Source organism: Aquarana catesbeiana, linkage group LG05 (genome assembly GCF_042186555.1).
Source record: "Aquarana catesbeiana isolate 2022-GZ linkage group LG05, ASM4218655v1, whole genome shotgun sequence".
Lineage (NCBI taxonomy): Eukaryota > Metazoa > Chordata > Amphibia > Anura > Ranidae > Aquarana > Aquarana catesbeiana.
The window spans coordinates 133297433-133309450 of record NC_133328.1 but is presented as its reverse complement, the minus strand read 5'-3'; the positions used below and the strand labels follow the sequence as shown (position 1 = coordinate 133309450).

Sequence of the window (12018 nt, the reverse complement as noted above, 5' to 3'; positions counted from 1 at the left end):
ATGTGAAATTTTCTGATGTGTTCATTACCTAGTTCCCTTATATACAACGTGATTCCTCCTGCTACAAAAAGTGTTGTAGGGGTCAGCAGAGTAACCACAGTGTGCAGAAAGCGACCAGGTATTGGACAAGCCCAGAAGTGCTGAGTACCATCAGTGTCCAGAGATCTTCAATACAGTGAAGTAACAGTTAGTTAGTAACAGAGCACTTTAAAGGATAAGTGGATACTAGATTGTATGCAAAAAAAGGTGAGCGCTCTACTGGTGGTGAGGCACAGCTGAAAATGGACTTTACCCTAATTAAACTGAAGACTGAAAAACTGTTGTTCTGACTCTGCAAAAGTTTGTCTCTTGTCTACACTGAGCTAAAATTTGTAGTGTTGTCTTCATTAGACAGAAAGCTGTCGCACTACTGTAAGGACTAATGTGCAAAGACATTTTAGATGCATTCACTATACATTTGGCATGCCTTTACCTTAATTTATGTGAGGAATAGAGGCAAAGAACAAAATCTTAAACTGACCTTAATTGATCTCAAAAGCCCATGTACAGTACACTAGGAATCTGTGGACTTTGTACAGCGTCACAGGAGATGTTGGTGCTATATGAATCAATAACAATTATTACATAAATGATTATATACAAAATGTATTTTCCAGGTCAAGGCAGCGACTATTGCAACAGAGAGAAACGGAAGCCTGGAAAACTGCAGCATGAATATTAATGCTTCCATTTATGACGATATCCAGCAGGAAATGAAAAGAGCTAAAGTATCCCAAGCTCTATTTGCAAAGGTTGCAGCTTCCAAAAGCCAGGTACATAATATCAATTTAAAGAAAAATATTATTCTTCCTTCTGTACAGTTTTAGAGCATTTAAATGTTGAATGAATTTAGTGCACTGTACACAGGGTGGTTTCTAGGTTTTATAGCAGTAAAATATGAATATTAACTATTCTTGCCTCACCATAAAAGAAAAAATAACTTGGTGAACATTAGACAAGTCAGTAAACATATGTAACATTTCTATTGGATAAGTGATGGATGTGACAGCTTGTTAACTTAAAACATTTTTCTACAAAATGTGATATAAAATAAAACATTTTTGAACATGTCCTTAAAGAAGATGTCTACTGATTTTTCTTTTTAATTTAATTTTTTTTAGAGGAGGTTTAGGTAAAAGAGATGTGTAAATATTATTTGCCTTGATGACTGCTAAAATAAACCTGTCATGCAAGAAATAGAGAGACTACCATTGCTGACCATCTTCTAAGAAGGCTTCAGTACTTGTACCCAGAACAAGTATGTCGATCGGGAAAGTCAGAAGTCTTATATGCACACTTGTTTTGGTCAGTGACCCAAAATATTGACAGCCAAACAACTAGTATTTTAGACCATATTAACAATAGCAGTCTCCATGTTTACCTTGTGGCAAGAAAATTGAATGAAAATAGCCTTTTTGACTGGCTTTGCCATGGTTTTTGAGTGATGGTTTTTCCATCATCATATTGATTGTTTAGTTGCTCGAAACTAGGAATTAAATGTAATAGCAAGGGCCAGAGTGCTGTGGCTGCTTGCTGATGGAAAGCAAAGAATCACAGACCTGTTTATTTAGGGGATTAAAAAAAAGCAAAATAAGGATACAGAGGTGGTATTTACTCAAACGCTCACCTAAGCCTTCTTTACTTGAGCCTGTTGGTAGACCGTATGTTTATTGTGTATCAAGCATTCTTTTTTGTAGATTATAATTTTAGTGGGAGAATACACTTGTCCCTTTATTGCAATGTACTTTCACTATTCATAAGCTTTAGATGCCTGTGAATCTTTTACTGTATGATAAAATCCTTGCATGCTGTAGTTTGTTTCCTATAAACTGAAGTAATTTCATTTGTAATGACTTAGAGTTTTATATACCAGAAATGTTTAACATTGTTAATGTTTAGCCTTTTTTGGAGAGTGCTGTAATTTTTTTCAGTTTGCATACATTTTTGTGTTGACTTTTTGGAATAAAGATTACAGTTTTGTGAAAATTGATATTGTCTATTTCAAGTACAATCTGCAAATAGCTCTAAAACTTTGTGTATACAGTGCTGAGGTTGTGCATAGTGCAAACATGTCTTTTAACCACTTAAGGATCAAGCCTCTTTCTGAGATTTGGTGTTTACAAGTTGAAATCATTTTTTTTTTGCTAGAAAATTACTTAGAACCCCCAAACATTATGTATATTTTTTCTAACACCCTAGAGATTAAAATGGCGGTTGCTGAAATACTTTCTGTCACACCGTATTTGCGCAGCAGTCTTACAAGCGCACTTCTTTGGAAAAAATACACTTTTTTGCATAGAAAAAATAGGACAACAGTAAAGTTACCCATATTTTTTATATTGTGAAAGATAATGTTACGCCAAGTGAATTGTTACCCAACATGTCATGTTTCAAAATTGCGCCCGCTCGTCGAATGACGACAAACTTTAAAAAAATTCTGCGGGTTGCATATTTTGAGTTACAGAGAAGTTCTAGGTCTAGAATTATTGCTCTCTCTCTCTCTCTAACGATCGCGGCGATACCTCACATGTGTGGTTTGAACACTGTTTTCATGTGCGGGTGCTACTCATGTATGCGTTCGCTTCTGCACACGAGCTCGGCGGGATGGGGCGCGTTAAAAAATGTTTTTTTTTTTCTTATTTATTTTACTTTTCATTTTTTATTTTTACACTGTTCTTAAAAAAAATATTGTGTCACTTTTATTCCTATTACAAGGAATGTAAACATCCCTTGTAATAGAAAACAAGCATGACAGGATCTCTTAAATATGAGATCTGGGGTAAAAAAGGCTTCAGATCTCATATTTACGCTAAAATGCAATAAAAAAAAAATGTTGTTGTTTGAAAAAGAAAAAGTCCCTTTAGGAGCTATGGGCGGAAGCGACGTTTTGATGTCGCTTCCATCCTGCAATGTTATGGAGACGGGTGGGGGCCATCTTACCCTCACTCATCTCCATACCTAACAGGGTGAAGGATGCGATCGCCTCTGGTAAGCAGTGGAGGGCACTGGAGAGCGAAGGGAGGGGGGCCCTCTCCCGCCGCCGATAAATGTGATCTCGCAGCGAATCCCCCGCTGAGACCACTTTTATCTGAAACTGGACCGCTCACTGAAGAAGAGGATACCGGGGTTATGGCAGCTAGACACTGCCATGACAACGATATCCCTCTTCAAAGTACCAACATATATCATCGTGAGCCAGTCCGGAAGTGGTTAAGAAAATATGATAGAGGTTGTGTGAAGACTTTTGAACTATAAAAAAAAAGTTGCCTCTGTTTATGTAAATATTTAGTTATTACACGATTACTACACAATGGTTTCTTAGAAATCAATGCCCTGGGTGTACTGTATACATGTACACTTGGAGTGCCACTCAGAGCTGGAGGATATCAGAAAGTGGGAGCAGACATCAGGCACTAGATCAGAAGCAGGGACATATGTGGGGTAAGACGCCGCTCAAAACTGACCCAGTGCTTCAAATGTGGATATGGCTGTGTGTGGCCTCAGCCAGGCTGCTCCCGCCACTCCCCCTGACATGTGTCGCCCCTCCTACCGGGGCTTGGTCACAGAGGTCAGAGGCCTCTGTGACCAAGCCCCAGCAGGCAGGGCGAAACATGTCAGGGGGCATGACCAGAGCAGCACTGGTTGAGGCCATATCCACATCTGAAGCACCGGGTCAGTTTTGAGCGGCGTCTTGCCCTGGCTGTATAGTTCAATTGGTACATCACATATCCCACAGTGATAAGCTTATCATATTCAGCAGAACACTAACATTATGCAGTTGACCCTATGGGTGAGGTTACGTAGACCCATGTCTACATTTACACACAGCTCACTTGAGAATCTACTCAATAAACCTATAATTGAGTCATTGTTCCAAGGCAACCAACTTCTATCATTGCAAACTTATAGCAATATAACATTATGTGTTTCTATGCATCAGTGTGCATCTCTCTCTACATTGCATTTATATAAATGTAAAATACTGCATTACAGTCAGTTACTTAAAGCAGATCTTCAGCCCCTTTAATAATCATGCCGCATGTTAATGCTAATGCAGCATTCTTTAAAGTTTGGATATTGCCTCTTTTTTACATTTTTTTTTTATAAATATCTTTTTTTTTAATATTCCTGGCATGGCAATGTACGTCATAAAGGACATAAAAGGGATATCCCAGGAATCAATGGGCATTTTTGTCTTCTGCCGTTATTTCAAAATTGGAAATGATGCAATTACAGCTAAAGTTAGGCTTCCGGGTTCCTTGGTGTTGCTATAACAATAGGACGGGAAATGCCATTGCTATGGCACCCTGTTAACAACAATGTGCACTGCTCAGTGTCATTACTGTGCATGCGCAAGATCTGGAGGCGCATGCTGGGTAGCCAGCTGCAGAAATTCACAGAAGTGTTTGGGCACCGGCTTCAGTTGCACACAGATGCAATGTCTGTTTTCAGAATTTCTTCACCAGACATTCATCTACAGTTTGGGTGAGTTCTAAATACATTTACATATAAGACAATAGCCAACCTATATGAAGTGCTTTCACAATGAAAGCACCCGGGAGTCGGCAGTAAAGCGTGGCTATTTTTTGCGGGGCTTCACCGTCGTTTTAGCGGCGCTATTCGTTTAAAAACGCCCCGCTAGTGGCCAAAAAAGGGTTAAAACTGCCCACAAAATGCTGCTGCAGCGACACTTTGCCGGTGGGTCGGCAGCACTGCCCATTGATTTCAATGGGCAGGGGTGCTTTAGGAGCGGTGTATTCACCGCTCCTACAGCGCTGCAAAGAAGCTGCTTGCAGGACTTTTTGCGATGCCCTGCCAGCGCAACACCCCAGTGTGAAAGCACTTGGGCTTTCACACTGGGATTGCAGCTGAGGCTTGTTTCAGGCGCTTTACAGGCGTTATTTTTAGCGCTAAAGCACCTGAAAAACGTCTCCAGTGTAAAAGGGGTCTAGGAGTTATGACTACGTTTGTATTTACATTTGCCTAGGAGACTGTAGCTCACCTTTAAACAAATGAATGCAGCAGTCAGCTTTAGCAATGGCAAAAGTTCTGAGGTCTTCATCTAAAATATGAAAATATTGGCTCAGTTCACCTAGGCCTCCAGAGCATTCACAGTCATATGATTTTCTTTGACTCCGAAAGACATAACAGACCTTTTAACTTTAGAAAAGTCCAGGTATTTAAAGTAAACCTATCACAAGTCCAAACTGAGCATGTAAAGAAAAAAAATAGATAACCAGAGGTTAACTTCAGTGGAAACCATGTGTCAATATGATCTGGAGATTCAAAAGTATAGGATATAGCCAGGATATATATTTTTATGCAAATCTCAACTTTTCCTGTCAAATCTAGGCTGATCCCGTCTCCAGTGCCTGATTGGTCTACTAACTTGTTCACATCCATATTCATTTTTGCATACATTTTTATTTATTTATTTTTTTTTGCTTTTTGCAAACATGTTAAAATGCACACTTGCTTACTCTGAAAATTTGTTAAAGCAGTATTAAACCCAAAAGCAAACATTTATTATATTGCAGCTTACCAATTCTTAGACGTGGTAGCTGCATTCGTTTTTTTGTTTAGGCTTTTTCCCTTTATTTTCACCTGGTTATCTAGCCAGTAAGTCTGTTGTTCTTCAACAGAACCAGCTGTTCTGCAGATGTAGCAGTCAGAGAGTTGAGACAAACCATTTACCATTGACAGGGGGTCTTACAACGATCAGCTTTTATTTATTTATGTAAAACTTTTTCTTTTTCTTTAACAATTAGCATACATAAGTACATATAGTGGCAGCAAAAGAAAAGATCACATATATGTTAATAATATTGAGTTGTAGTTCCAACATAAACTAAAAGTAGTTTAACTAAAACAATTTTAGCATAGATCTAACTACACAAAAGATTACGTCATACATTGTATAAGAGGGGATAAAACCAACTTAGACCAGGTTAATATAAGATGACCCCAGATAAAAAAAAAGTCTTAATAATTATTATCAAGAATATCGTTTCTTAATAAAAAAAAAAAAATTATTATAGAATCTAAAATCTTATATTACATATTGGAACTATGTACCATTATGTAAAACGTTTATCCCAACAGCAACAAAACTGTTGCTGTAACTGCTATAAAGTGTTAGATTGGGTTTTACTTTAATTTGTTTTGTTTCTTAGTGTATCTAAATCTGCTCGTGCTTATAACACAACCCTTCCCTAAGGTTAACAATGCTGCTGTCCACAGGTGTCTCTGTTGCTCAGGATCCATTGAGTAAATAGATACTAAACATCTCAAGCCTTATAATTGTGCATGCCTTGAATTATTGCTTTCATTCTGGTGTAAACTGTAATACCTAATGTGTAGCACAGTCATCATTTTTATTTGTACATTTACATGGCGGGGAAGGGGGGGGGGGGCTTTAAAAAAATTGTGTTTTTTTTTTTCATTGATTATGTGTTACTTTAATTTTTTTTAACTTTCAACTTTATTGCAATCACATAGGGGACTGTCAAGCCCCCTATGAGATAGCACAGTGGATGTAACAGGATCTTTTTATTTAGACATCAGGGGTCAGTTAGATCTCTAATGTCTTCCCTGTACTCCATAAAAACTAATCAAGCATAGATTTTGCTTCTTCAGCTTCTGCCCTAGCCACAGCAGTCAGGGAATGACAGATCAGAAGCAATAAGTGATGAAATGCTTGTTTCTTCCAAGTTTACCTGAGAGACAATCACTGATCTCCCTCTACTTTACACTCCGCCACCCACCAAGGCTGTCCCCAGTCTGCAGGAGGGACAGTGGCGCCCAGGATAAAAGCCGGGGGTGCTAAGGCGGGGAAGGGGGGAAGCAGTGCCTTCAAGTGTGTGTAGATGCATTTAGGGTAGGTTTACAGCAGAAAGTTGATAGTTGGTTTTTAACAAGTATAAACAATCTTCCCACTGCTGTAGCATTTGTTTAACTGCCTCTGCTGTCAGTCTTACAGTGGTGACAGTAAAAGGCTTAATGTGATGGGCAGCACTACTGACCTATACAGAGCATCACACCAGTGTAAGGCCAAGCCATTTTTTTTACTGTAAAATTCAACATTAACATAGAATTTCAGCTGCCCATAGCACTGAATCTACTAAGGGCACTTTCACACTGAGGTGCGAGGGCGTCAGCGGTAAAGCACCGATAGTTTTAGCAGTGCTTTTCGGCCGATAGCGGGGGGCTTTTAACCCCCGCTAGCGGCCGAATGAAGGGTTAAAAGCGCACTCAAATCACCGCTACCGCTGAGCTTTGCAGGTACTTCGGTGGCACTGCCAATTGATTTCAATGGGCAGGGGCGCTTTAGGAGCGGTGTATTCACCTTTTCTAAAGCTCCTCAAAGATGCTGCGTGCAGGACTTTCTTTTAGCGTCCCGCAAGCGCAACGCCCCAGTGTGAAAGCATTCGGGCTTTCACACTGGAGTTACAGGAGAGGCGCTTTACTTTAAATTCAATTGGCAGGAGCGCTTTAGGAGCTGTGTATTCACCTCTTCTAAAGCGCCTCAAAGATGCTGCCTGTAGGACTTTCTTTTAACGTCCCGCAAGCGCAACGCCCCAGTGTGAAAGCATTCAGGCTTTCACACTGGAGTGACATGAGAGTCGCTTTACTTTAAATTCAAGCTGGGCAATTTTGTGAAAAAATGCATAAATAGAGGTAAACTTCAATGAAACCAAATTTCAAAACAATTAGGCTTTGCAGGTGCTATTTTTCGCGCTGTAGCGCCTGTAAAGCGCCTGTAAAGCGCCTCAGTGGGAAAGTAGCCTAATTGTTTTGAAATGTAGTTTCCATTGAATGATAAAAAGAGAGCAGAAAGGGCGGTGTTTTGTATGAAGCATGTGTGTGATAAAGGTTGAGTTATTTGTATGGTAGTTAACATATCTATTTTATTGTGGTTTCAAATAATTACTATCCAATTGGCTGACATTACTATTGTTCATACAATTGCGTAAGTGTACATAGGAATAGATACCTACTGAATAGAGGGTTATTATACTACTCCATAACAAGGAAGAAAGATATACAAAATTAAAATTTGACAGCTTTATTATTGGAATATGATATAAAACAAGAATATATGGTCACCAAATGCGGCACCACTCCCCCCTCCACGGACCTAAGAATGGTGTGGATCTGAAACTGTGTTAATCTGGAACATGAAAATAGGCACCTGGCCAATTTGCACGCTCCAGATTAACACAGTGATCATGAAAATTGGCACCTGGCCAATTTTCACACTCCAGATTAATACGGTCTCAGATCCACACTGTTCTTAGGTCCGTCAGATCCTCACACAGCTATTGTTTCTCACCTACCCAACAGTTCATACATTCATCTATAGCCAGATGCCTGTCTATCCTGGATATGCCCTGTATGGGGTGCCTGCCGTTCGGGTCCCCTGTCTCATCCCCTGGGGGGAGTAGTGCCCGCATTTGGTGGCGTTGGTGGTCCGGCTCCCGGGCCTGCAGCACATGGACACCCTAGACACAATACATGTTTGCTCCTGATGAGCGATTAAAAAGTCACGAAACGCGTAGAGCCAACAGATATCGTGTGTTTATTTTGTGTCATAACCAGTATCTCCATAATGCATATCAATATTCCTTGTCTGTGTATCCCTGTATATTGCTGTTTATTTTTTCATTCCTGCATGGATCTGTCTGTACCATATATTCTTGTTTTATATTATATTCCAATATTAAAGCTGTCAAATTTTAATTTTGTATATCCTTCTTCCTTGTTATGGAGAAGTATAATAACCCTCTATTCAGTAGGTATCTATTCCTATATACACTTAGGCAATTGTCTGAACAATAGTAATGTCAGCCAATTGGATAGTAATCACGATAAACTATGTATTATAGATATGTTAACTACCATACAAATAACTCAACCCTTATCCCACACATGCTTCATACAAAGTCCCGCCCTTTCTGCTCTCTTTTTATCATACAAATATAAGGATGGAGGTAATTAACTACATCACTACCTTATGTAAAGTCCCACCGAATCATTCCCAAATTAGTTTCCATTGAAGTTAACCTCTATTTATACATTTTTTCACAAAATTGCCCAGCTTGAATTCATGACAAGTTTTCATTAACTACCTAGACCAATGCCGCGTACACACGGTCGGAAAGTCCGACCGTGTGTATGCTCCATTGAACAATTGCTGTCGGAATTTCTGCCAACAAATGTTTGATTGCAGGTTAACAAATTTTCCGCCAACAAAACTTTTTGTTGGAAAGTTCGATTGTGTGTACACAAGTCCGTTGCACAAAAGTTCATGCATGCTCTGAATCAAGCAGAAGGAGCCGCACTGGCTATTGAACTTCCTTTTTATCTGCTCGTCGTACATGTTGTACGTCACCGCATTCTCACGTTCAGAATTTTTGACCAACATTTGTGTGACCGTGTGTATCCAAGACAAGTTCGAGCCAACATCCTTCAAACAAAAATCCACGGTTTTGTTGTCAGAAAATCCGATCTTGTGTACGCAGCATAAGCCTTTCCACAGTTTTAATTCCACAGTTTATCAGTTTGAACTACTCAAGTTTGTGACAAGTTTATTACTGTAAAACATATACAAAAAAGAGAGTATGAACATGAGTGTTACTTAGGGCTTGTGTCAACAGGATTTTGTTAGCTTCAGGCAGGTTTTGCATTCCCACACAAATCTATGGACATGCAAAACCTGTTTGAAGAAGGTCAAAGAAGGAGGTTAACTAGAGATCAACCGCAGGAGATCGACTGCAGGTCAAATGAACCTATCAATGAATTCCGCATGATCTTAGAAGCATATCAAACTGATGTAAAACATATTCAGAATATGTTATTAATCCCAAAGGGATTAATATTAACCACATCTCGCCCGGCTTATAGTAAAATGACAGCCGGGTGGTGGTTTAATTGTTGTGACTGGGCATCATATGACGTCCTTCACAACATGCCGCTCATGCACGCCCCTGGGGCGCCCTATGACGTAGGCTCTTTACTATGTAATCAGCTCCAGTGTCCAATCACAGCTGATTATAGTGCAAATAGGAAGTGTCGGTTATCGGCATTCCTCTATTCACGCTGACAGCGAGTAGAGGAGAGCCGATGAGCAGCTCTCCTGACAGGGGGAGGGTCTGGGCTGATGAGCAGTGCATTGATTATCAGTGCAGCCCCATCAACGATGGCTGCCAGTGCCCATCAGTGATGCCCACCAGTGATGATCATCAGATGCCCATCAGTGCCGCCTATCAGTGTGCCCATCAGTGCTGCATATTGGTGCCTCCTCATCAGTGCCGCCTCATCAGCACACATCAGTAAAGGAGAAAAATTACATATTTACAAAATTTTGTAACAGAAACTAAGAAAAACTTTTTTTAAACATTTTTGGTCTTTTTTTCATTTGTTTAGCAAAAAATAAAAAAAACTCAGTGGTGATTAAATACCACCAAAAGAAAGCTCTGTCTGTCTCAAAAAATTACAATTTTGTTTGGGTACAGCAGTGCACAACCACGCAATTATCATTCAAAGTGGTGCGACAGCGCTGAAAGCTGGAAATTGGCCTGGGCAGGAAGGGGGTGAAAGTGCCCAGCATTGAAGTAGTTAAGATACAGTTACATTTAACATTGACAAAACAAGATCACAATAACAAACAAATATGAAACACAATAAAATTACCGATAACGGCAATTAATTTTCTAAATTAAAACTTTACTATAATAAACCATCCATACTATTAAAATATGACATAGAATAAATAACACAGATTGAAAAATAACAGAAAATCAAACTACCAAAATGCAAATAGTACACCACTTTCTCTAGCATTACCTAAAATCATAATTAACCTAATACCAACATATAAGAACTACATAAAAATCTGAATCATAAACAAGATTAAATCCTCACATCCAGCACTCACAGAGAAGAATTATATAATCTGATGGCCACAGGCAAAAATTATTTCCTGTGTTGCTCTGTGGTGCATCGTGGTTGTAACAATCTGTCAGTGACCTTGAACAACATTCTCCTCTTCAATACTGTTGTTAAAGACTCCAACTCCAATCCAACAACATCACTGACCTTGCAAAACAGTTTGTTGAGTCTGTTGGTGTTGGCCACCCTAAGCCTGCTTCCCCAGCATGCCACCCCATATGGGAGAGCACTGGCCACCACAGACTCATAAACACCTTCAGAATCATGTGGCAGATGTTAAAAGACCTCAGCTTCCTCAAAAAATAGAGCACCTCAGTGTTCTTACTCCATGTCATGGGCACGAGCCTAAAGCCTGTTGACACAGACCCTACTCCATCAAATGTCTTGTTCTGGGGTTGTCCTTTAACCTAATAGTTTAGAAGGACATTTTAGAATGTCTAGGTTGTGATGGCTTCAGTGGATAATGGGCATTCAGTAGTCTTCTTTACATTCTCTTATTTGTCCCTTATCTCTAAACATAAGTAACGATATTAGCCTGTATGGCACATAAATACACTGTAGTATTAATCTGTGCATGTACAGCGCATACGTTGTAGAATATATCTTCTTTGTGTTTGTGTGTGTGTGTGTGTGTGTGTGTATGTGTATCATTGTACACATAACTAAATGGACACGTAAACAGTCAAATTTCAAATTCATCCCAACCCGTTAATCAGCATGAAAGTGGTAATTTCTGCAACGTGTTACTTTTTATTGTTGGATTCTAAACATTAAGTGCTATTTAAACATTAAACAGAGTTGTTTATATTGGTTCACTGCGCAGCATGTTATACATCAGGCCACTGCAATCTCTTATGAAGTGTAAAATTCTGTCATGAATCATGGCTTGTATATCAGAAATTACTGTAATTTTGATGGAAAATTATAGGCCTTTTGAAATGTTTCTAATTGTGATAGAATGTTTTGTTTATCTAGAAACCTGAATTCTCTTTTTAGATGCCTTTATTCACGTGTGACAAATACATTAAC

At 39.3% G+C, this 12018-nt stretch overlaps 1 protein-coding gene across 10 annotated transcripts in view; it reads left to right on the top strand.

Annotated features, from left to right (window-relative positions):
• Positions 1 to 12018, top strand: part of SATB1 (SATB homeobox 1) — a 268899-nt gene that overhangs the window by 218540 nt on the left and 38341 nt on the right. For all 10 annotated transcript variants that reach the window (XM_073630208.1, XM_073630209.1, XM_073630205.1 and 7 more), the window contains one exon: positions 657 to 812. In XM_073630208.1, coding sequence (XP_073486309.1) covers positions 657 to 812 — 156 coding nt within the window. The remainder of the gene's footprint in view (positions 1 to 656; positions 813 to 12018) is intronic.